General features: G+C 37.4%; 1 protein-coding gene across 1 annotated transcript in view; it reads left to right on the forward strand.

Moving 5' to 3' along the window:
• Positions 1-27,580, forward strand: part of ADAMTS6 (ADAM metallopeptidase with thrombospondin type 1 motif 6) — a 311,582-nt gene that overhangs the window by 141,745 nt on the left and 142,257 nt on the right. The window contains exons 11-12 of the mRNA XM_045285404.1: positions 9,144-9,290; positions 22,755-22,896. Coding sequence (XP_045141339.1) covers positions 9,144-9,290; positions 22,755-22,896 — 289 coding nt within the window. The remainder of the gene's footprint in view (positions 1-9,143; positions 9,291-22,754; positions 22,897-27,580) is intronic.

A 27,580-nucleotide genomic window follows, 5' to 3' on the forward strand; every position in this document is an offset into this window, starting at 1 on the left:
GTTGGTTCCAGCCCATAGCAACCTTCTGCACAACAGAATGAAACACTGCCTGCTCCTGCACCAGCCTCACAATTGTTCTCTGGTCCTTTAACTTTCCAAAATAATTTGAGAATCATATTGTTAGTTTTCATTACAAAATACAATAGAAATTGTAAAAAAAAATCAGATGTGGTAAAATATATGTAGCGAAACACTTGCCTTTTTGACTAGTTTTATTACATTCACCATGTTCTGCAAACATCATCATAGCTCATTTCCAATTTTTTTTACAGTCCTAAATAGAACTCTGTATCTGTTAAGGAATAATACTCACTTCCCCTCCCTCCCAGTCCCTTATAACCACTAATACACTTTTGCCTTTGTTCATTTTCCTATTCTAGATATTTCATCGAAATGGGGGGGAGGAGTGTTCTACAATATTTGTCCTTTTGTATCTGACTAATATCACTCTGGTAGAATTTTATGAGAACCTATGCAAAGCTTTTAAGAGCCCTGGCAGCTCATAGTGGGTTATGTGTTGGGCTGTTAATGGTAAGATCTGTAGTTTGAAACCACAGCTGGTCTACAGGAGAGAGATGAGGCTTTTATGCTTATAAGGATTTATAGTCTTGGCAATCCATGTAGGCAGTTCCACCCTATCCTACAGGGTTGCTAGGAGTCAGCATCTACTCAACAGCAATGAATGAGAGTCTGAGCTTTAGTGACAGGGCCGTTCAGGGAATGCTATGCCCCAGAAGAGAGCAGACCCTGAACAAGTGATGAAGTAAGCTTATGTGAAGGGTTAATTTGACTGTGACCAATTCCTCTTGCCTAGGACACATTGTCTGCTATGAAATTCAAATACTATCAAGAAGCCATCACAACTTTTACATTATTTTTTTAACAAAGTGGAAAATGTGTAAGAGTGGCTCATGAAACTTCCATACCTTGAGTTCTTGCTCAAAATGATTTTTATAGACATTATTCTATGGTGTTCTGGTGTGAACTGCCCCTGTCTATTCCTTCTAACTTCTGCTGAGTATTCCGCAATATTCTTTGGCCCAAATTCCCTTCTCCATTTCCCCAGCAGCTAGACACACAGATTGCTGTTCTGATTAATTACATCAGGAACGCTCTCCTACATGTTGATTTTGAGACAATTTATGGGCTCTCCAAGAATAGGGCGTAGTGGGTTACAGAGTAATTGCCGAATTACTCTGAATGGCTACCGAGCCTACACTACAACTGTTAGACAGTAAGTTTCCCTGTTTCACAGTACGGTTTAGCACTAGGCCACTTTCTTTTCTAAAATAATTTTTGTTTGTTTAATACATCTGAAAAGACTACCTGCACAAGAAATCGAAGCATGAGAAAGCATTGGCTCAGCATTAATGAAATCTATAAGAAATAGGATTTGGGGGAAATAGAAAAGGTTACCCAAACATATTAAAAAATTATAAACTATAACCAAAATAAATGGAAAAACTCACTATTAATAAGACTCTTTCTATGATTTTTATTAAACAAGAGAGCCTCAACTGGCTGCAATAGGCTTTCTCATATGCCTAATGCAATATGTCTTTTGATTTCTTGACTGCTGCTTCCATGAGCATTGATTATGGATTCAAGCAAGACAAAATCCTTGACAACTCCATTTTTTCTCCACTTATCATGAGGTTACCTATTGATCCAGTTGTGAGAATTTTGGTCTTTTTTACACTGAGTTGTAATCCATACTGAAGACTCCAATCCTTGCTCGTCATCAGCAAGAGCTTCAAGTCCTCGCTTTCAGCACGCACGGTTGTGTCATCTGCATATGAGACGTTGCTAATAGGTCTTCCTCCAATCCCGATGGTGCATTCCTCATCTACTCCAGCTTCTCTGAAGAGGTGCTCAGCATATAGATTTAAGAAAAATGATAAAAGGATATAACCTTGATGCACACCTTTCCCGATTGCTGAAGATGCTCCTGGCTCTACTCTGAAGAGATATCTGGGACATTTTAGTATTTTTCTTTTCCCTTTTTGGGAGGGAAGTAGGATAGGGAATGTAAAAAATATGAACTTAATTCATATAGTATATTTCATAAAGTATAATATTTTTCTCCATTTATCAGTAAAAGAAGTTAGAAATTAACTAAAAAATAAACCAGCAAATGGCAGATGAATTTCCATGAGCGTTACTACCACGTAGATAATGCCCTCTGGAGAAGAGGGCAGACAAGAGAGGCTCCATCTGCTTCTTTTAATTTCATCAACGGCTGGACGTCCTGAAGGACGAAGAGAAGGTGACTTTCTAAAAGGAATGCTTACTAAGTGAGGCATTGATTATGCTCTTTTCTAAAGAACATCAAGTAGGGAGCATTTTTCTAAACTAGATCTAGGAAGTGGCATGTGAAATCAATCTGTCTTCTTCGCCTCAAGAGCTGTCCAGTGGTTAATGAATTTTAAAACATAAACAAGACTCGATAAACCCAACTCCCCACATACTTCCCTCCCCAAAAGGGAAAACAAAAATACTAAGATGTCCCAGATTTCTTTTCAGAGTGGAGCCAGGAGCATCTTAAGCAATTTGAATTAGTCTGTTAATGCAGTCATCAACAAGCATGTCTCGATTTTTAAACAAGCAACAAAACAAAACAAAAATTTTTTTTGAGCAACAAATAAAAGCCGATCACTGTTTTCACGTTAAGGGGCCACAGCTAAGGGCCCCCTTTCATGAGTACATGTGGGTAGGTGCAGGGCATTTGTTATCATTGCAAAGAGTAGTGTTCATTTTCAATCTTGAGTTTGATTTAAATGGTGCTTTTTATACACTGCAGACACAAGCTGTGTAGGAAGGGCTCTGAAATGGTATTGATAACAGCAACACATCTACAGCTCTTCCTTGGCAGTCAAAATTGCTTCCCCAAATATATTCTTTAGGTCTTTGTTTAAGAGTACCAGATAACCCACGTACAGGACACTGGCTACTGGTTACTGGGCCAGTTTTCTAACAGTCTATGGGTCGATTGGATTCTGGTTGTTCTGGGTGAGTATTTCTACAGTGGAAGGGCCACCTGAGACAAGCTCGGGTTCCAACAAGCAGAAAATGAATCTTTGGGTGGTGGTGAGTTACCTCAAGCACCCGCTTTCTTTCACATTTTCAAATGACAATAGAGAAACCACTGACAAACAGACAAAAAATATATCTGTTTGTGGATAACTCATCTGACTTTATGCCCTGTCAGATAAAAAAATCCTAGATTCCATGGCTCTCCACCAATCATAACTGTGACCGCACATTTTTGGAGGGAAATTTGTTTTGTTGTGTTGGATATTAGAAGACATGCTTTACCAATAGCACCATCACCCAGGGTGATGAACACATGGTCTGTATTGCTAAAATAATTTTATAGCAGTTTAAATATTTCAAATTGAATTTGCATCCCAGATTCTCCAGAGAACATTGGCCCCTAACTAGCTTTATAATTTTTGTCGGGATGATAGATTTCAGTGGAATCTTGATCCCCCCTCCCCAACTTCTGACCCCTATTGCATTCGATTCTTTTGTCAAGCTAAAGATTAGCTTGACAATAATAATTTCCTTAGAAGGGAACCCAAGCTATCTTAAAAAAAAAGGATTTGTTAATTTTATACCTCAGCTTGATTAACCTATTAGAGGCAATTATAAACTCACCTTCCACTTTGTGCTTCTGTCAGTGAACTATTTGACATTATTGTGTTCATTTCTGGGATTTCTAATGTTGAAAATGTGATAGTGTTCATAATTTTCTGATCACCCTACACCGAAATCTTTTATAGATCACAATCTGCATCTGACAACTAAAGTACAAATATTGTTAATAGAAATGGAACTCAAAATTTTATCCTTCCAATATAAGATGATTGGTTTCAAATATTTTCATCTCCTTCTGTTGGAGTTCAATGTGCCAATATTTGCATGATCCTACTTATACTTGTTCTGATGCCTGCAATCCACCGTGGCTGCAACAATGGGCTCAGGCATGGGGACACTTGATGGTGCAGAGCCGTGCACAGTGTTTCCTTCTGTTGTGCACGGCGTGGCTGTGGTTCAGAACCGAGTCGATGATGCCTTACAACAACAACTGTGGGAAGAAATTCTTAATTCCCTGTGACCTATTGCATCTATTTCATCAGACATCTAAGATTTTAATCTTATTTTTAAGCAACTGAAAGGGATGGAATCCCTTCAGCAATGCAAATATTGGCACTTAAAAAAGGATATTCCTCTTTTAATTAGATTTAATTGAATGTAAATTCGATGAAAGTTTGTTAACTATCAATGTGCATTTAAAAAGATACATGAACAGGTTCATATTAATTTACAGTAAAAATTTACATCATGTCCTGGTCCTTCCAGATTTTATCTCAATATGTATTTTAGTAAATCAGCCAATATTGCTACTAGCCTTCTAGTTCGTATATGCATTTAAATACATCCCTGTAATCAGTGAATGGCGGCAGACAATGTTCACTCAATAAGACATTTGTCTTAGTCTCTTTGTTGAGTCAATTCCAACTGATGTCGACCTTACATACAACACAACAAAGCATTGCCCAGTCCTGTGCCCGTGTCACGAGCTTTGTTACGTTCAAACCCGTCTTTGCAGCCACTGTGTCAACCTATCTGGTTGAGAGCCTCCTTCTTTGTTGCTGCTCTATTTTATCAAGCGTGGCATCTCTTTCCAGGCACTGGTCTCCCCGGATAACATGTCCAAAGTATATGAGACAAAGTCCTGCCAGTCTTGCTTCTAAGGAGCATTCTGGCTGTACTTCTTCTAAGAAAGACCTGTTTGTTCTCTAGGCAGTCTACAGACTCATTGAGGTGCCTTGAAAAAGAAAAAAAAAAAGATGTTTTTAGTGCATTGAATAAAACGGAATGTGTATCCCCCCCCCCCCCATTGCAGTAAACCAAGCGAAAAACCAAAACAATATAGTGGGCTTCTTTTTTTGGTTTAGTTTAGTGCAATGGAAAAAAGAAATCCAACTCCTCCCCCCAATTTTACTGATGTTTGGAACAAAGCTAGCTATTTATTATATGCAAAAAACCACCACCACACCAACAATATTATACCTGAGATCAGGGATAATATTAATAATCATGACACACCAATACAAAATACTCAATTTGACATCTTCCCAAATTATTGAAACTTTGCAAAGAGTTTATGGGAATGCTATTCCACATGAAACAATAGATTTTGGGTGAATCAAGCATTTTAAGGAAGACCCCACGGACCTCAAAGATGAGCCAAGAGAGAGAGATGACTGTCAATCTTGATGAATAAAGAAACTGTGGCTTGAGTCCGGAAATTGATGGAAGAAGACTGTAGAGTGACCATTGGTGCAATAGCTACTGAAGTTGGGATTTCACATGGTTGAGCATTTGAAATATTGCATAAAGATCTTGGCCTCAGAAAGATTATGGCTGGATGGGTGCCAAAAGCATTGTATGAAAATCAGCTGGCTCAAAGTGATAATCTTTCCATCAGATTTTAAATTGAGATTGAAACTAATGAAGACAATATTATAGAACAGATTTTATCTGGGGATGAGGCCTGGGTTTAGCAATGCTGTGCAGACAGCAAGGTCCAATCCAAACAGTGTCTTCTGAGGAATCTATTGGGCCAGTTCAACTTAAGACAGGGATATCCAGTCAGAAGGTTATGGTCATTATTTTGGGGGATGCTAAAGGGGAAATCTTGATAGATCTTCTTGAAGGACATGATATGAAAGACATTTTAAGAAAACAGAAAATCACATCGATGAGAAAAAGGCAGGACGATTCTGTTTACTTATTTATTTATTTTTACCAAAGGGCTAACATATTCAATCTGCTTTGAATGTCAGAAACTGAGGATCAGATATGCAAATATGCAGAAATGAAATCAGGGAAGTGCTACAAGAAAACATTGGCGAATTTCTTTATAACCAAAGGCTGGAATATTTTCTCAACTCTGAATTACAGTCTAGAAGAAAATTGTGCTAATTAATGAATTCTTTCATCATGCAGATGCTCCCCCTCAGTCTTGAGGCTCATTCTAGCGAGCGTGGTCTAACTGACCCTACCGTCCTGATCTTGCCGTCGCAGACTGTTCTGTTTCCCAAACTCAAAGAACACGTCAAAGGGGCAAGACACGAGTCCCTCCAAGATGTCCCAATGGCCATTTGGATGTGGTGCATGTTGAAGAGCACAGAACTCTTTGGGTGTTAGAATGATGGAGACACCGCTTTCAGAAGTGAATAGCCTTACATTTTCATATTTAATGGTTCCATTATTTTGTAGCAATACTTTTTAACTTACTGTAGTGACAGCTTTAAAATACATTTGAATGTTTAAAAACATTTTAATAATGATGCCATCTGTGCACAAAAACATGTAGATTTAAATTACATTAAAATGTTTTTCCTGTGAACATTGAGGAAACAAAAAATTTTCTTCTGGCTTGAATGCCCATTACAAGTATATATATATATATATATGTAATGATTTATCACAGGAGCACATATCCTACACCTTTTGATAAGCAATTACTCAATATAAAATAAAGTTTTTACTGGAAGATGCATCTTTGTTTGTTCAATACAATCTTTATTGCTAAAGTAAAATGGGACTCCAGTGTCAATATGATTCCTGTATTTTGTTTTTACAGATGTGAGTTTTGAAAAGTGAATAGATGCAGATAAGTGAAGTTTATTGTAGAAATATTGCTCAATCCTTGACCTCCCTTTGAATTATTTGTTTTTAAAAAAACCCAAACTATAGCGATCTATCTTAAAAATATATTTTAAACAGTGTATTTAGCTGTTAATTTGATGAGATTCGTATTCAAACTCAATGAAGTCAGGAATGGAAAAGCATCTGATATAATTCGTTCATTTTTTCAACACTGACACCGAGTTTCTGTCGCTTTTCTTGGCACCCCTGTTTTTATACTTCAAAGCAATGAATACATTATTGTAAAATTATGAGTGGCTTAAAATATGCCTTGTTTTATAAGGTGGGAGGAGTATAATTTTAAAAGAAGAAGCCTGATTTTTTTTTTGAGAAACGAATACATAAGAAGTTGATGATTTAGAAACAGTTGCATAGCCTTTCATGTCTATCTACCCCAAAGACTGACTAGGGGTTAATGTTATGTCCAAAACTGCTACTAAAAAGAAATATTATCTTAAAGTTATTATCTCTATTTAAAAAGACTGTATTAACACAGTAGCCTTAACCTTTCAGAAAAAATATGGAATGATACATTTATGAAATTACATATTTACATGAGTTGCTTATATTAATCTGTAGTGATTGTTTTAACAGAATATATGCCCAATCCATCATATTTCTAGAAGACCATTCATGGACATTAACTCCAGGGTATTGATGTTAAAGTATTAAAATAAATACTGGTGTTGTTGGGTGATTGCTTGTAGTTTTACTTTAATTTAATTTCTGTATACTGTATCATAAGAAGATTTAGTAGCACTATTGGGTCAGCATTGGGACTGCAAACTGCAAGATCAGTGTTTCAAACCCATCAGGCACACCTCAGGAAAAAAAAAAAGATGAGGCTGTCTACTCCTGTACAGATTTACATCCTTGGAAACACTTGACAGGGCGGCTCTGACTTGGAATGGACTCAGTGGCAGTGAGTTTTATATGAACACGTATTTCACTTTTGCTCATGTTGGTTCTTCCACTTGAATCACTAGCTTCTCCCTGTCCCCATATATAAAACATATTATATATGTTTGCTACCGTCTTTTTATATTGTATTGTATAGTTATGCTTTCTAATCATATTTCCATCTCTGTTTCTCCATCTCATGGCCCTAGCTTGTCCTATGTAATTTCTCAATTTGCAATGAATTTCCATTGCTCTCTTTGACTCCATTCTTTTCACTCTCTAATGCCTTTAGTAGAGAATTACTATGGTGACCTGCCTAAAATGTGGACTAATTGCATATTTTTCTATTCAGTACCTCTTCAGGTACACTTATTCAATGTCTTTATTTCAGTGTCTCTATACTGCCAAGAACATGGTTATTAATTTTTACATTCATATATTATTTATCGTTCTTGGTTCTCAACTACCTGTTCAGATTTCCCCTCAGCAATTATGTCCATCAATTTTATATTCCAGTCATACTACATCCTTTCTTGAATACACATCATGTTCCATTTATTAGAATGTCACAATGGAGACATCACTTTGTTTTTTTTGTAATAGTCAACCTAACTTTTGGACTTCCTATGAAGAAAGGCCAAACGTTATTCATTTGTATGGACTAAAGATGGGGCTTTCTATTCCCATAAAGAGTTACGGTTCGAAAACTCAGAGAGGCAGTCCTTTTCTTTCTGATAAGGATGCTGTGAGTCGGTAAATACATGCATATATAGATACATACATGCATACATACACACACACAGGTATGATTTATCACAGAAATGTGTGTTTAGATCACATCAGTAACATTATGCATGAAAAGGACACTGACCAGAATGATAGAGAAAATAGTTGTAAAATGAAGGCAGGCCATGACAAAAAGAAAAATACAAAACAAGCAAATTAAAAAACAAAGAAAAACACCTGTATTTACAATCCATTAATGCATCAAGGTTTTTCAAAGTATGAATGTATGTTTTCGAAACACATATACAAACATGAATAACATGCATTTAATTCTGCTTTTTCTGCACTAATGAGAAAAAGGACTCTGTTTGCCCTCTCTGTATGTTAGAAAGCAGTGGATCATAACCATGTGTTTAAAATTCTCTTGGATGCAGCACAATGAGGTGGGGTCAACACTGCCCTGTTAAAGATTGGTTCTACGAACAAGTTCATGTACTAACCATGGGGTCTTTAATAGGCCCTTTATCTTTACTAAGTGTTTTCTTAGTTATAAAGTGAGTATATGATCAATTTAAAGAGCTCTAGAAAGATATTGCATGACTGACGTATGCCTTAGTTTCTTTTTCTTTAACTTTAAACCCATATTTCCTCAGAGGTCTATCTCCTTCTGTCAATAAGGCTAGTAAATAGTCAAACAAAGAAACCAAGGATGCGTGGAAGGAAATAAATATTGTGTTGGGTTTTTCGTTTGTTTTGTTCTTATTTCTCTCTTTTCTGTTTCTTCCTCATTAAAACAGTTTTGGTATGAACCATGATGGAATTGGAAATTCTTGTGGGACGAAAGGCCACGAAGCAGCAAAACTTATGGCAGCTCACATTACTGCAAATACCAATCCCTTTTCCTGGTCTGCCTGCAGTCGAGACTACATCACCAGCTTTCTAGAGTAAGTAGTCTCTGGAGGGTGAGGATGAATTGCTCCAGAAGTAAACCATTGGTAGACCCTAATATGCAGCGCTTCAAACCTTGTATAATGAGTAACTTGTATAGGGCCCTGAGATATTTCAGGCCATTCCCAAAGTACTTTAAAATGTCACTGTGGCATTTTTTTCCCCTTCATACTCAAACAGATCTTATTGAACAGACTAAAATTGCTGGAGCAAGGGGACCAGTGGGGATTGATCAACATGCAAATGTTAGATTTTTTTCAATAAATGGGAAGCAATGTCAGAAGTAATTTTGATCGCCATAGTTGAACAGAGCATTGGCCAAATGTTGATTCCGGGACTGTGTGATGGTTCCTTGTGCTGTTGAAAAATCTGAGTTTTATAGGTGTGCCAAAGTGTCTAATGAGAACAAACAACCACCACAAAAATGTGAACACCAAGGAAATATAGAATGTGAGAAAACGGTAAAATATGTTCAGTGATTCATCTTTTCTTGACAGGTCCTTTAATGTATATTCTAAGAGTTTGGTTCTGTACATGTGAAGATGTTTGGTGAGCTCAGGTAGCTCTATGTTCCGAGCACCAGTGGTGAGTCCTCACCTCAGCCAGGGCTTGAGGATTGGGCTTTGGAAGCTCTTCGGAGTTGCTTCCCACTTTCTAGCTATTTGGCCTAGCACAAACTACTTAAACTTTCTAACTCACTGTCGGTGTCCTCGTCAATTAAAAGGAGCTTAGGTAATAAAACCTACTTCCTAAGGTCACTATGTCAAAAAGCTGATGGAAAGAAAGGTGCCATTATCTTTTGATGTCCCCACCCCTGTGAACTTTTTAGAGCTTCCTTGTATACAAAACACTTAATCGCCATGCACTAAAGGATAGAAATTATTATTTTAAGCAATAGCTTTGAAGCTGCAGTGCTTTACTGCTCTAGTATTATCTTCAACTATTTTGTGCCATTTCACCCCTCCCTTTGGGGAGGAGAGATTAAATACTCCATCAAAAAGCGAGGCATGCATAATATTGACTTTGTTCCAAGTTTACAGGAACATGCCTGTATTACAAAACATCGTGCAATTTAAGATAACACTATCCATTAAAATTTTAGTTCATTTATACCAGCAGCTTATATTTGAGTAGGTTTTGAAAAGTTTGTGGAATAAGAGAATGAAAAGATAACAGAAGTTTTTCCATGAACTTTTAGTAGCCTCCTTATATTGTGAAATCTTATAATTGCATTATTTTTCAAAAAGCCCCAAACTAGAGGCTAAATTTGAAGTACCTAGCACACTACTTTACTCAATAAAAAAATCAAAATATAAATATTGAAGATAGTCTCCTTTGAATTAATTCATGCGATAATAAGTGAGACTATTTAGAAATTCATTTCAGAAGGAACCATACCATCGCCTAGCAGTTTTACATCTTAGTAATCGATGATTAAGGCCTTGTGCTGCCTTGGGTCAAACACAAGTGAAGTGCTGTAAAGACATCTTCTGGTCGTTTTTAACACAAGCACTAGCGATATCATTTCCTAAGATCCTGTTAATGAGATCCATGTCACCTCAGTTTTAAAGCTTCTTGAAGATCTGCCTTCTCTAAGAATCAAGCAGGATCTGGAATGTCCCCTTTGACTTGGCTCATGTTTTTATCCTGGAATCTGAATGTCTGTCACCAGAAAGATAAGCTACATAGTACGCTCATGATGCCAGTGCCATGTGTTTTAAAGCATCACTTTCCTTTCTGCCCTCCTGTCTTGACACATGGACGACTATAGGGCCCATTTTCGAGGGACTTCTTCTGTGTACTAAATACAAGGACCTCTTTTGACCTTCTGCCAGATTCTGCCCTGTTGAAACCATCTTAGGGTATTAAAACACTCCAAATGGGAATCCCTGAATTGCTGATAAAATATGGTTGAGAAATCAGCACGGGTTTGGTTACAGATGTATAATTACTCCGAGTCGTAATAAAGTGTTCCGTTGAATTAATTAAAAGGATTCATCCAAAGAACATGATTTACACATTAGTGCCTCTCAGCGTTTGTGTAGATCATCATGATTAGCGCTGATGGGTTGTGATGCACTTCTTTGTATCGTATTGTGAAAAGGTGTTTCTCTCAGGCGCACTCGGGGATGATCACAAAGTTCAAACCAGGAGTAAAGATAGAAGTGAAAGACAATGGGTAGGCACTTGGGGGCAAGTTATTTTCCTTACCATCCCTTTAAGAGTCAACAAAACAAATCTGATGGTAATGTGAACCAGCAGTAATTTTTTCTTTTAAACACAAGGCCCTTCAAATAGGTCAGTTCACTGGAGCACACGGACATAACAGTAACTCTTGAGTTTCTTTGTCCCTTTTTTACGAATGCGGTGAACGTAATTGCTTTAACAGCTATGCATGATATTTTTAAAAATCCAATGATATTTTAATCAGGAATTGAAGTAACATTTATGTTTTATAGTTGGCTCAAAAAATAAGCTCATAACATTTTATTTTAGTTTTTCTTCTCAAGAAAACGAAATCTTGAAAGATGAATTGTTTAAGAACTGCAACTCAGCCAGCAAAATGCATACCTTGCTCTACTTAGTGACGGTATAGGCCAAAGATGATGGTGGATTTGAACAATGAGCTTTCTGTGATTTGTAGAGATTCACTATTCACGATGTTCAACTGAAAACAATGCCATGGCCTTTAAATGCCAATAGGGTAAAAAATCTCTCATGTCATTCTGAAACCCTAGGTGCTACTGATCACTCAGGAGATGGTGTTTACCAACTCCCAATATTTTTTTTCAGATTTCTTAAACTCGGTGATTCAATAAGTGGTTCATGAATCGCCCAGAAGCTGTCCTGATTAAATAATAAAGAACCTATTTCCGTTAAAATGGACGTGTTATACCAGCTTCTGATGTTTTCCGACGAGACGGCTTTGCAGGTAGTGTCCTTCCTATCTGCCTGCGGGACTTATTTACTTTTTTATTTATTCAGAAAACAGAGAAAAATGAGCCTGGTATTCTGGCTCACACTCACCAATGACTATGGGCTAATGTACCGGGCAGTGGAAGGAAGCCAGGAGTAATTTAGGTCAGTTTTTCCTCTATTTTCCACCACTTAAAGGTAGTACAGAATAATTTCACATAGTTTTCAACAATTCTGGGGACTCGGTGAATCAAACTCTTGCTCTATTTTAAATTAAAGCCTGTTAAATGTTTGAACTGTCAGAGATCCATGACAAAAGTTCCTCTAGTTCCAAATTAAATACAGGCAAGCCATTTTCACCAAGAGCACGGACCTGGAACCATTATGGAAGCTGAGGCGGTTTTAGGGTGGAAGGTGAACTAGGAAGAAGGGAAAGGCGCTCGACACGAGAAGAGAAATAAGATGACCATGGCATTTATTTCCAAGATACACATTTTTTTCTTTCTAGCACTTACCTTTCGATGTCAATATCATTCTCTAACCTGCAAAATAATCTCTTTGGTTGGGACCTTTTCCAATGGGGAACCCAAAGAAACAGCTTAGCCAAATCGATTTCTTTTCCTTCCATTTACCTGAGACCTCTTTTGGGGAACCACATTCTCATCCTAAATAACTTTGATGAGTGATAATTGCATATGGAAAGACAAGAAGATCGCTCAGGAAACTGAGACCAGTGCGTGTTTGTATCCTGGAAGCTTCAGGTCCCGTTGTAATCAGGCACCTCAGTTATCCACAGAGGGCCAGAGAGATAGGTCTGACTTAGAATAACTCCTTTTAAATCCTTGGTACTTTTTGTTAGATTTATGGTCAATAGAACACTTTATTGGAACCTAGTAGGTAAGACACTTGGTGATACCAAGACTGTATCACATTTACTTCATTTAGATGTATCTCAGTAATTTTGAGGAAGGAAAATAAAATCCATTAATGCTACTTGTTGTTGTTAAGAGATTGTTAAGATATGGACCGAGTTACTAAGAATGATTTAGTTTTAAATTGACCCAATGTGTTGGAGAGTGGAGGTCTGTACTTTAAAGTAGAATTGTTTTAATGAAAGATAGCTAAAGTCACAAGAGTATGTCTTCGTAGGTTCTGAAAAGAGCCCCCAGGGTGCATCATTTTCCATAAGGATCTGTACATGTTACTGGAAGAAGATCGAACTGTGGCTTATGTTCTTATTTTCAACTCTAATTTTTAGACTATGTAAATAAGAACTCTTTAAATTAGGAGCAGAGCACATAAAATATGGTTTTCAGATAATTCTGGAGCACTCTGTGGGACTATAAACACACTCTGATTTACTAAGGAGTTCATGATCAAGGCAAAAGCAGATTCTTAAGTTAATGCCTGAGTTGTTTTTGGCTTGGTCTTGGAAGAATGAGCAAAAATAGAGTCTATAAATTTGTTGCTTTATCTATAATACATAGATACTGATTAGGCTTGGGATTTTAGTGATGAGATATATGATATTAGGGAAATAATAATCAATAAACTGTGATGGCACAGTGATTAAAGTGCTCAGCGGTTAACCAACATGTCAATGGTTGGTCAATGCATCAACTTCCCGTAGGAGAAAGACAGGGCAGTCTGCCTCTGTAAAGATTACTGCATTGGCTACCCAATAGGTCACTTCTCCTGTAGGATCACTGTGAGTGAGAACCACTTCAATGACAGTGAAGGAAATCATAGTTCTACTTTATCTAAAAACAGTTTTACTCTGGACAAGTATATCTGTGCGTAACAGGTTTTAATCAAATTTCAGGGATAAAATCTACCATCAATCCGCATTTTATTTATTAATGAGTGATGTCCATGTTTTCTGGGTAGAAAAATGTACCTATGACACTAAGGCAGAGATAATCTGTTTTTAAAAGCTTTATATGATGAGAAAGCTGTTAATCCAAGCAGAAATAATGCTAAGTAAGCTCAGCGTCCTGAGGATCACGTGATTCCATCTCTATTGTGTTAGAAGCCCAGATTAAGTAAACATTTTCTATAATTTCCATCTTGTTATAAAGTTATAAAAAAAGAACTTATTCTTTAAAGAAAGGCAAAGCTTTTGCACATTTACACCAGCAGACCTGCACAAAAATGTTCATTTCAAAATCATCTCAAATGACCATAAATTGAAAGCAATTCAAATATTAATTAATAGACTAATACATATTTGTAGAATAGTCTTATTTAAATAATTTTGCCCTGTTGCTTTTGTTGCAAATATACATAGCAACCAATTCAGCTCTTCTACCTGTACAATCAGCCACCTGATTCTATTCTTTGAGTTACCCCCCCATATGCATCCGCTTTTTCTGACTGCCCCACTCTCATTCACATCAAATAAGTGCTCCCTAAGACTGTCCTCAGATCTTTCAAGTTGCAGTTGCTACTTTGATCCCATAGAAATAGTTCCTAAAAGAGCCTAATGCTAAAGGCAGACATGTTTGACTAATTAAGCTGAACTCTTTTGTTTTAAGATCACTTCAGGACATATTGTTTTTGGTTAAACTTTAAAGATAATCTCTTTAGCTCCAAAAAAGTCTGAAGTCCATTAGAATTTGAGATTCTTGTCTGTATTCTCCCTCTTTGGTTAGAAGAGGACATGGTCAGATGGATCTTGACTAAAAGCAGAGAAAACCAGAAAGATGTTTACTAGTGTTTCATTAACTATGGAAAGGCATTTGGTTGTGTGCATCATAACAAACTATGGGTCGCCTTGAAAGAAGGGGAATTCCAGAATATGTTATTGGGCTCCTGTGGAACTTGTACATGGATCAAGAAGAAGTTGTGACAGCATGGTTTAAAAATCAGGAAAAGTGTTCATCAGGGTTGTATCTGCTCACCATACTTATTCAAACTGTATACTGAGTCAGTATTCAAAGCTGGATTATGTGAAGAAGAATGGCGCATGAGGATTGGACAAAGCCTTATTAACAGTTTATGGTATGCAGATCACACAATCATGCTTGCTGAAAAGGAGGACTTGAAACACTTGCTGATAAAGATCATGGATTGGAGCCTTCAGTATGGATTATGACTCATTGTGAAGAAGACCAGAATCCTCACAAATGGACCCATAGGTAACATCATGATCAACAGAGAACAGGTTGAAGTTGTCAAGGATTTTGTCTTGCTTGGATCCACAATCAATGCTCCTAGAAGCATCAGTTAAGAGATCAAAAGACGAGTTGTGTTGGGTAAATCTGCTGCACAAGACCTCTTTATAGTATTGAAAAGCAAGGATATTACTTTGAGGACGAAGGTATGCTTGACCCAAGCCATGGTATTTGCCTCATATGCATGTGAATGTTGGGCAGTAAATAAGGTACACTGAAGAAGAATTGATGCTTTTGAGTTGTGGTGTAGGTGAAGAATGTTGAAAGTACCATGTACTGCTAGAAGACAAACCAATCTCTCCGGTAGGAAGTACAACCAGAGTGCTTCTTGCAAACAAGGATAGCAAGGCTTTGTCTTATACACTTTGGACATGTTGTCCAGAGAGACCCTGGAGTCAGGAGAGATCCAATCCCTGGAGCAGAATATCATGGTTGTTAAAGTGGAGGGCAGCAAGCAAGAAGGAAGCCCTCAAGGAGATGGACTGACACAGTGGCTGCCTCAATGGGCTCAGGCCCAGGAATAATTGTGAGGATGGCACAGGACTGCGCAGTGTTTCTTTCTGTTGTAAATAGATAGGATCGTTATAGGTCAGAATCACTTCGATGGCACCTATGAACAGCAATGATGCCATTTTATATAATATTTGATCAAAATGTTCAGTAAATAGTAGAAGAGATTATCCAATTTTTCTGATCTTCTGACAAAGGAACCTCTTATTCATGGAAGGAATTAGCCTCAAATCTATTTTCCTTCCTATTCCTGACTCTTCTTCTTCTTCTGTTGATCCAAGCAAACAATCACGCCATAGAAGGCTTCTTTCACCACTTTTCTGACAGTGGGGTGGCTTGTATTTTGCTGTGACGCTGGAAGATATGTTGCTGGTATTTCAAATGCTAGCAGGGTTATCCAAAGTGAACCGGTTTTAGCAGGGCTTCCAGAATCAGAACAAACTACCAAGGAATTAGCCACTGGAAACCTTATGAACTTAATAGAACCATTGCCAGAGACAGAAAACATCATGAAAAGAAGACCATTGTCAGAGAGAGTGACAGAGGATGAGCCCCTCCGATCAGAAGGTACTCAAAATATGAATGCAAACTATGAGCTGCCTTCTCAAAGTAGATGGAGCCCATTATAATGGAGATGGAGTATAGCATGTTGGATAAGGCTTTTGGGCCATTTCAAGATTGATCTTGAAGTACAATGCTTTCTGGAATAGGATTATATCTGTCAGCCTTCAAGGAAATCCAGTGACTACAACTAATATTCAAATTTATGCACCACCAACAAAAGCGAATGATGAAGAAATTGAAGAATTCTACTAGTGTTTTCTGTCTGAAATTGATCAAACATGCAATCAAGATGCATTGAATGTAAAAGTTGGAAACAAAAGGAAGGGAACAGTAGGTGGAAAATATGGCTTTGGTGATAGTAACAAAGCCAGAGATTGCATGATAGAATTTTGCAAGACCAATGACCTGTTCATACAAATGCCCTTTTCCAACAGCACAAAAGACAATCATACAAGTGGACTTCCCCAGATGGAATACAGAGAAATCAATTTGACTACATCTGTAGGAAGAGATGATGGAGAAGCTCAATATCAGCAGGAGCTGACTGTGGAAGAGACCACCAATCAGTCATATGAAAATTCTGGTTTTAGGTGAAGAAAATAAAAATAAGTCCACAAGAGGCAAAATACAACTTTGAGTCTATCCCACCTAGATTTTGAGAATATCTCAAGAAGAGATTTAACGCCTAGAACTCTGCTGACAGAAGACCTGGTGAGCTGTGGGAGGACATCAAGAATATCGCTCATGAAGAAAGCAAAAGATCATTAAAAAGACAGGAAAGAAAGAAAAGGTCAAAGTGGGTGTCAGAAGAGATTGTGAAACTTGCTCTTAATCATAGAGTAGCCAGAGCAAATGGAGGAGATGAAGTTAAAGACTTTAACAGAAAGTTTCACAGGACAGCTGGAGAAGACAAAGTTAAGTAATTAAATGCAAACATACCTAGAGTTAGAAAACCAAAAAGGAAAAACACTCTCAGCATTTCTTAAATGAAAGAACTCAAGAAGAAACTCAAGTCTTGAGTTGCAATATTGAAACATTCTATGGGCAAGATATTGAATAACGCAGGATGCATCAAAATAAGATGAAAATAATACACAATTTCATGGCACCAAAAGAACTCATCGACAGTCAACCATTTCAAGAGGTAGCATATGATCCAGAACAATTACTTATGCTGAAGGAAGAGTTTCAAGGTGCACTGAAAGCATTAGCCATAAAGAAAGCTCCAGGAATGGATGGACTACCGATTGAAATGTTTCAACAAGCTGATGAAGCACTGGCAGCATTCACTTGTGTGAATATGTGAGGAAATTTGGAGACCAGCTTCTTGCCCTACCAACTAGAACAGATTCCATTCCAAAAGAAGGTAATCCAACAGAATGCTCAAACTATGGAATAAAGCACTGCTATCACATGCCAGTAAAATTTTGCTGCAGATCATCTACTAAGGGCTACAGCAGTACATTGTCAGGGAGTTGTGAGAGGCTCAGGCCAGATTCAGAAGAGGATGTGGAACAAGGGATCTCGTTGCTGATGTCAGATGGGTCTTGGCTGAAAGCAGAGAATACCAGAAAGATGTTTATTTGTGTTTTATTGACCATGCCAAGGCAATTCACAATAATAGGCTGTGCAATTATTTCCTTAATTAATGAGAATTTTTTCAGCACCATTATTCCAACTTTCCCCACTTTCTTCCTATCTCTGATAACCACTGGTCTCTATATAAGGGCATATAATATTTGTCCTTTCATGTTTGATTTATATCTCTTAGCATAATGTCTTTAAGCACCATCCTTAATATAGCATGTTTAAATATCTCCTCTCTCCTACTGGCTGAGTATAGTGTACCACTTTTGTTTATCCATTCATCTATTGATGAACATTTATATTGTTTCTGTCTTTTGGCTATTTGAATAGCGATGGAAGGAACATGGCTGTACAAGTCTGTTTGAGGCTCTGCTTCAAGTTTTTTGGGTATATGCCAAGAAGTGAAATTGCTGGATCATACAGTAGTTTTGTTTTTAGTTTTTTGAGGATCTGTGTGGCTTAGTCTTAAATCGAACAGGCTGTGTCTACACATACCAATATTACATTCATAATATTGAGTGAAAGAGTGTAGTCTCAAAAGAAAACCTACAGGATGATTCCTTTTATCTCAAAACAGGCACAAATAGTAAAAATGAACCAAACTCACCAGCATCAAGCCAATTCCAACTTTTAGCAGCCCTCTTTAGGGTTTCCAAGGCTAAATACTGACTGGGGCAGGCAGCCTCCTCTTTCTCCCCTGGAGCCACTAGTAGATCTGAACTGTTGCATGTATATGTTATCAGTCAAAAGCCTAGCCCACAAAAATCTTAAGAAAGCAAGAAAATTATTGGTATGAAAATTATGTTAATATTTAACTCTAGGGAGGAGGTAAAGTTTGTAATTTGGGTTAAGCATTTGGGAATTTTCTTTACAAAAGAAAAAAATCACCTCCAGAAGTAAACATACATTTAAGTCCTCTGCCTCCTATTCCTGTATCTGTTGCATTTGACAATGTCCATTGATGTCTTAGATGCGTGACAATATTAGACTTATTTTTAAGTATTAATTTTTATCTATAGACTGATTTGAGGCAGGAAGGTAGGTGACAAATATTCATGAGATAATTTTTAGAGTATTGCTTAATCCTGAATTAAGCATTAAAATATGGAAACTACTTGATCCTCTTACTATTTTGATACTCACTGTCTTGGAACTGATTCGAGCACAGAATCACCCTGTGCAACAGGGTAGAACTACCCTTTTGAGTTTCAAGACCGTACAACTCTTTCTGGGAGCAGAGAGACTCATCTTTCTGCATCAGAGCAGCCGGTGGTTTTGAATCGCTGATCTCATTAACAGCACATCTCATAATCCACTATGTCACCAGGGCTCATTTAATCTGATTATATATGTCAGATATAATTACTAGAAAAAATATGAAGTACATTTTTCATACAAAATGTAAAAGTAATTTGAGCTAACCCACATCTTTGTTTCCCCGGAGTCAATAATAGAAGGTAAAACACTTGATTTGCATGCATCGGTAGTTCGTGCATCTGATAAGAAGTCGAAAAGGCTTGCTACAAAATATGTTGTCTTTGGTGCATTGCGTTGGTTCTTCCGCATAGTGGCCCTACGTACAACAGAACAAAATATTGTCTCGTTCTGTACTTCCTTGCCATCTTTGTTGTGCAGATCCATTTCCTTCATGGTCTTCCTCTTTTTCACCAACTGTCTAATTGACGCAGCCTGCTGTCCTTTTCTAGAGACTGGTCTCTCCTGATGACATAGCCAATGTATGTGAGAGTAAGTCTTGCTAGCCTCTCTTCTAAAGAGCATTCTTTAGGGAAACATTTAAAAAAGCACACTCACTGCCATCAAGGCGATGTTGGCTCGCAGTGACCTTGTGGCAGGGGCATGGAGTCAGGGGAGAAGTCCCCGGTGAGTTTCCTAGACTGTAACTATTTACAGATGTAGAAAGCCCCATCTTTCTCCTGAGGGTCGGCAGGTGGTTTTGAACCTGTGTGACCCCAGGCTGCATTCTAGCTGTCTAAAACCAAAACAAAACAACAAAAAAAAACCAAATCAAACTCACTGCCTTTGAGTCCATTTTGATTAGCAATACTTTCTATAAAATCATTAAAAATCTTTATTAAAAGAAAATATCAAAGTGTGATGATATTATTTCTCGACTTATCCTTCATATAGGCCTATAAACATCTGAAGATAGTATTTCTGTTTCTCTGAACAATTTCCCTTCCCTGAAGAATTCTGCCTACTTCAATTTAGAAGCTGTTAAAACAGCAATTCTGACATCCTTGAAGGACTCAAATAGTGTTCCTTTGAAATGCTGAGTTTGGGGAACAAAAAGAAGTCTAGGGCAATGATCAGTGGTTAGGCTGAATGGGATAAGGTTTCCCAATGAAATTCTCCTTTCTGCCCGTGAAGGAGGTGTGTTGTGATGGAAAACATCCCTAGACACAACTTTCCTGAGCTTTTTCTCACCAACACAGCCATCCAGTGGTCACAGAGACTTGTTCAAACATGTTTTGTTGGAATAAATCCCCACATGTTGAACTGCCACGCGAGCACCAAGAGTTTTTGACTTACCCTCATACACGTCAAAATCCATTTCAAAAGGCCTTTTTGTCATGTTCCTTCACACACCTTCATTTCTGACAGGGCTTTTCCTTATATTTTATTTCCTATCGTGTTCCATTCTATTTTAAAAATGTACTGTGGTTGAATAAAACAAACAAACAGGACTTGTCTAGATATCTAATCAGATCAAAGCAAGTTTCTTTTCAAGAAACGAAAAGGAAATGTGCTTTGGGGATTAACTCACTCAGAAGCATTTTGTCCATGGTGCGTGATGTTCTTGTCTGTCTCTGCAGATGGGCATCTATTTCTTGTTTTCAAGAATATGAAAAATGCTTAGAGGAAATAAGACCTTTAGTTGATATAATTGTCCTTGATTCCTTCTCATTTAAGTCAATTCTCAATTTATCACCAGGAAAGAATTTTTTCCTCGGGGGATAATTTTTGGTAGATTATGAGCTATGGAGGTGAATGTTCTGCTGTTTCTGCCCTAATCTTGGTAGATATTTTTCATCGATAGGGTCCTTCACTTAGCCACTTCTATACACAGTTTTTAACTTTCCTATTGGTTTATAGCTGTACTTATATGCTATTTCATTTTAATAACATATTTAATTCCTTTCCTAAAGGCACTTATGCATATAGTCTACTTAGACTGTGAAATGGATATCTTAGAAGGAAATTGGCAAATTAAAATGCTAATTAAGTATAATAAAGAGAAAAGAAAAAAATTTTGTCATGGAAACTGGGTAGTGGGGTTAAAAAAGTTTTTTAAAAATTCAATATTAAGTAGAATCCTTTAGCAGTGACAACTCAAATGTTTATGATAGCCCATAGTAAAATACATCTGTAGTAACATCACATTTCATAGCCATCTGAATATTCTTTTGTTAATTGAACAATCAATCAAGTGGAACATAAAGGAAAGGAAAGGCGTGTAAAGAAGAAGGTATTCTGTTACCTGGGTCTTTGAATCAATCTCCTTAGGAAGAACAGTCTGGGCTAATTTTTAAAAGGCATTTCACTTGTTGCTTTGCTTTATGCTGTTATATGGAAATTAACCTTTCATTGCAAGAGTACAAGATCCTAAATGAGTTTGAAACTCGATATTACACTTGATTCTTTCTGACTTATCTATAAATGAAAATTTATACCGTTTTAAATCACAGTTGAGGAACTTCTACTTGTGAAATTATTTTCCTTTGGCAATGGGGATGGAAAAGATTTGGGAAAAAAAACACAAGTGCTGGCACAATTGACAGGAATGTTGGAAAAAATTTTTAAATGTTGGCATAAGAATTCTTTAAAAATTCTAACTTACTCACATGTGAAATGAAAGTAAAAAAGCATCTGTCCCATTTTATGCACACTGACTAAATAAAAATGAACAATTATATTGAGCAAAGTATAAAGCTCTTTAAAGTAAGGTATTCTGTCTGGCTTTTGGCGATCTTTATGTTATTTGTTCCATTGAATTAAAATATTATGTTTGAGTGCCGGCATACTTTGAAAAGCAGAAATTATAGAGGGAGAACATTCTCTTTTCCAACTCTGATGACCCTAGATGAAATATGAAATTTTTGAGAGACTAAACACTTCTAATATACTTGAGCAGAGAACTTTGGATCTTGGCCCTTTCTGTCATTCATCCCATTTATTAATGATACATTTCAAGAATGCATGGCCCAGTCTTACCACTGTACCTATTCCCTGCCCAAAGGTGGAAGTCTATAGATTAGGTCTTGAAGAATTACCACTATACTTTTTTTTTCTTTTTAATTTTCTACATTTCATGTTTTCAATCCTGCTACCAGATGTGGTTATATTTTCAGTGAAAACAAACAAGAGGCTTAGAGAATATGAAATTCTGTTTTGAGTCCTTCAGAAATTAGTTTGTCAATTTTTTAAAGGCCAACAGGATATTTTCAAATTGTTGTTTGAGTACTTTTATTGTGTTTTGGTGCTGGGGCAAAAAAAAAAAGCTATTTGGAACACTTATTCAGATTTGATTAACGTTATTCTATTTTGACATGGAGTTGATTATTAGTAGAATGTACTGTTGTTGTTTTTTCATGCATCAAGTAATTAAAACAAAGAACTCAACGTGGTTTCATGATTGTGATTGAAAGTCCATAGAGTTCCTAATTTCCTTTGATCCTTTATGTTGAACAGTTCAGGCCGTGGTACTTGCCTTGATAATGAGCCTCCCAAGCGTGACTTTCTTTATCCAGCTGTGGCCCCAGGTCAGGTGTACGATGCTGATGAGCAATGTCGTTTCCAGTATGGAGCAACATCACGCCAATGTAAATATGGGGTAAGAAGTCTCAATCTTTATACTCCTATCTGTTCTTTCCTGACGCACAGGTTCTTAAGATGTTTTGTTTCATGGCAACTGTTCAGATGCTGCTTTGCTGAACACAGTTGACCGCTAGTTACATCAGGAATGCAAGAATAGACTTTGGCATTGCTCTTTATTTGCTATCGTTTATATAATACTTATTTCTCAGTCGAATCCTGAGGTAGATGACTTTAAAATTTCTGTTAAATTAGTGCAGGTAGAGTTTTAATAAATTCAGTTGCATTTAGTCATTAACACATTCGTTTATGATGCCAACTTTATTTTGTCTTGTGAAATATTATGGTTTTGAAATCTTGCCCCTTCCCCCATTTCTGGCACTCATGTAATTGGGTTAAAGGGTATTTTTACACTGCCTAGGAGCCTTTGCTTTAATTCATACTTGCTAGTAATGAGTCATTTCAAGTTGCTTCATCTGTTGCCCACATTCCAACACAATGATTGAATGGGGACAAGTTGACATTTACCCAAATAGTAAAACAAGAAAAATTGCCGCTTTTTTTTAAAGTCGGCATCATAATTGACTCATCAAATTTGGCTCTACAAGTAAATGCATAAAGTTAGTATTAGGCTTCCTAGAGAAAGCTGTGTTTAGCATAGAGACATGTTGGTAGTAGGGTGTTTATATAAGCATGCTGGATTAAAAACATAAGATTTAAAAATATCAGCTTGTCAAAGAATATTCAGATTTAAGGCATAGGTTTGAAAGCTTGATTCCCACTTTTATGCAAATAGTGTTTTACTTGCCTTTACAAATAATAACAAGATAAAGAATTATGTTTTAAGGTAGTTAAAACTAAACAATATATGCATTATATGCTATCAATTGTTTCTCTTGGGTAAAGAACAGAGGAAAGTGATTTTTAAAATGTCCCTTGCATGACAAATAGAGTATTATGCTTAGTAGACGGTGGCAGAACCTTCTTTGGGCTCGATTAAAGATTGTGTTCAACTACCTTTAGTCAAGAGCACAGAGTATGATGTCGGCTTGTCTTGTTTTCCTGTAAGGCGTTGGCTTCCAGTCTTTTTCTATAGGGGTGTAATCCGACCTTTCCCTCCCCCTCAATTTCTTTTTCATTCAGAAGCAGTTAGTCAAATTTCAGTGTTTTGTCAGTTGAAATTCATGATCACATGAGATTAGAGGTTTCTCTGTCAATTTCTTCTTACCTATGGTCTATTATTTCTTGGTTAGCAAGTGAAACTATTCGTCTACATTTTAGTTGTATTGGAAGTTAGGTTCTCACTTGTCTATAAATGTCCATATCAGATAACTTATGGTATCGGTTTTACAGAACTTCTGGATTCATTTTTTATTTCTTGAATACATTCATAAATATGCTGACTTTTCTCTCCTATCTCTGTCTATATTTTATTCATGTTAGACTCATTAGTATGAAATGAGATTAAATAGCAATTAAGACATTTTATGTTTCCATAGCTGTACCACCTATTCTTCTAGGTTTTATTTCCTATGTGCTATGTGTCTAAAACTTGGGCACAGAGAGACCATTTTGCAATGCTATATGATCTTATGTATTTTATCACAAACTCTTTTCATTTTGATTTTCAGCCAATGATGGCTTCCCTGGACTTCCATACTATATGAAAATGCTTTTAGAAAGCAACTTTAAACATGCTATTATTAACAAACTTTCTTGCGTCATATGGGTTTTTATAATTATTCCCACCTCTTAAACTTGTTCATCCAAAATTGCGTTTACACAATGGGCAGCACTCAAACCCACACCAAATTTTGTCTGGTAAGTCGCACAGATTTTAATAGATTCCAATGACCACTCTAGATAGCTGTAAGTGGCCTTAGAGGTAGTGTCCAGTCTTGTAATCAAGGCACGCTTCAATTGGTAGCTGAAGGGAAACACAAACCAGCCCTACTTCAGATTGCTGCCTGGGGGTAGCTTACTGAGTGACCTCCGTTGTGGTTGACTTTGGAGAGCACTTGACACTGCAGCCTTGGAGAGGGGAGTTGCTCGTGTTGTGGAGCACCATGAAATGATTCCTCTTTCAACTAGTAGGTCGCATGTGCCCCTGAGCATTGTGAATAACAGTGATCTGTGGTAACTGCGCTGGTCATCAGCTTTTCATGATTTCCATTTCTACAACTGTACCGTACCCTGTGCAGAATAACACAGCTGTACAATATGGCAATCTAGCCAGTGATTCCGAGGAGCCCTGGTGAGGTAGTGGTTTCGCAGTCGGAACTCAGGAGTCACCTTGCAGGAGAAAGATGAGGCATTCTGTTCCGGTGAGGTACAAGCTCAAGAGTCCAGAGGAGAAGTTCTCTTCTGTCCTCTAGAGTCCCTGTGCGTCAGCGTTGACTGTCCCTGTGCGTCAGCGTTGACTGTCCCTGTGCGTCAGCATTGTCTAGATAGATGATGGCGAGTTCCTTCTCCAAAGAAATGGTTTCTAGTTTCAGAGAGTTACCTAGTGCCTTTTTCCCGAGATATTTTAGAGTGCTTAATAAAAAATAATAATCTAATACTACTTTCAGAAGAGGAAGCTAAAAATGCAGGATGTTCTCCTCTCAACAAATGGTTTAAATCTGTCAGCGGTTTTCTACCCAGTAAGACAATGCAATAGCAGATGTATTTCTTTTCAGGAAACACTTTTTCATTCAGTTTATGTCATGAATATTTGTTTCTAAAACTCCTTTTCAGAACTCCCTATTTTGTCCTGCAATTTTGTGGAGAAAGAAATGATCAGGAGGAGAGCTTCCCCAAACTGAGTGTCGAAACTATTTGAAATGTTATGAATGTTCTTTACGCCATCTTGTATCTGAGGCCCTGAATCTTGGGTTTCAGTGGGTTTTTAAAACCTCAGATGGAGAGTGAAAGCCCTTTTGAGACAAGATGCAAGTATAGACAAACAATATGTGAAACAAGATTGATACTGGATCATCTAAAAAAATAAATCTACTAGCTGTTTTAGCAGATTTCTAAAGGCCTTTGGATGTTTCCTATAAGTAAAACAGCATATCAATATGCCCAAGAAAAGTTTATTTTTATACTTAGGGTAACAAAATGCTTCTTCTTCTTCTTCTTTTTTTAAAAAAAAGATCACCTTACTGGGGGCTCTTACAGCTATTACAACAATCTACACATCAATTGTATCAAGCATATTTGTATATATGTTGTCATCATCATTTTCTAAACATTTACTTTCTTTAACTAAATGGCTCTTATAAAGCTCCTTGGGATCTATTGTCTCATCATTCTTTCCATTTCCACTCGTCTCCTCATACTGTTAGAAAAGCAGTAGTAACTTAGGAAATAAATCACTGCTAAGCTTATGTACTAGGTACAGAAGCTGCGAATGATCTTTTAATTGTTTTCCCCAAAGTCAAACCAAAGCAAAGCAAAACAAATCCCACTGCCATTAAGTGGCCTGAGAGCAACCCAATATAGGGTGTCAGAGGCTGTAAATCTTTATGGACATAGATAATCTCATTTTCTCCCACAGAGTGACTGGTGGGTTTGAACTGACCACCTTGTGGTTAGCAGTCCAACCGTTATCCAACAGCACCATTAGGGTTCCATGGGAGCAGAAAACCTCATCTTTCTCCCATCTAGATAGAGAGTAGCCATACATAAACCATATTAAAGCTTTCTGGAAGCAGATAGTCTCGTCTTTCCCTCACAGAGAGGTAGTGGGTTTGAACCACTGAGCTTCCAGTATTTACCGAACAGTGCCGCCAGGATTCCTTGCTTTCCAAAAACAATGGATTCATTCAGTACGCAGTCTCAGGCTTGCCTGTGCATTTCTTGATTCTGTAGCTTTCAATTGTGTTTCAAAATTGTTTTTTAACATGTGCAGTGGTTCCTTATAAATTAACGACATCCTTTGCATCATGGGTGACACACAAGCTTTGCAGTTAGCTGGTAATTGGAAGGTTGGAAGTTTGAACCTACGCTTAGCACCACTGAAGAAAGGCCTGGCGGTTTGCTCCGATATAAACCTCTCTGGAGCAGTTCTGTTCTGTAATGTACTGTGAGTCAGACTCACTTTGACAGCAACGTTTTGCGGTTTGGTTTGGTTTAGGTTTCAAAACAAGAGATGAGAGCTCAGCCACGGGTGGATTTCGGGCCCCAGATCATCTGAATTTTATAGGAGAACTCATGGGTATTTCTATCACTTGTGACGTCCGTTGCTGTCATATAGACTTGCGAGTCATCACATGAAAGTACAATAGTGGACATTGTCATGCAAACAGCTAACATTATCAGCTGCTGACCGAGACTCAGCTCAGGTCCACTTGAGTGCCTTTGAAGACAGGCTTGGTGATCTGCTTTTAAAACCCAGGTCCCTTGCGCACCCTAAAGGAATACAGTTCCACTCGGACACACACGCTTTAGTTTTCTTCGTAACATTGATCAATTCTTTTTAAAAAAAATCATTTTATTGGGGGCTCGCACAACTCTTATCACAATCCATCCATCCATCCATAGTGTCATGCACATTGCTTCCTGCTTGAGACCTTGGTATCAGCTACTCATTTTTCCCCTCCATCCCAGCTCCCACCTCCCCCATGAACCCTTGATAATGTATACATTATTATTATCGTGTCATGTCTTACACTGTCCGGCGTCTTTATCAATTCCTAACAAACTGTTTATTTTACTTCCTC

Source organism: Echinops telfairi, unplaced genomic scaffold (genome assembly GCF_000313985.2).
Source record: "Echinops telfairi isolate 266 unplaced genomic scaffold, ASM31398v2 ScPeMD7_7469;HRSCAF=8507_1, whole genome shotgun sequence".
Lineage (NCBI taxonomy): Eukaryota > Metazoa > Chordata > Mammalia > Afrosoricida > Tenrecidae > Echinops > Echinops telfairi.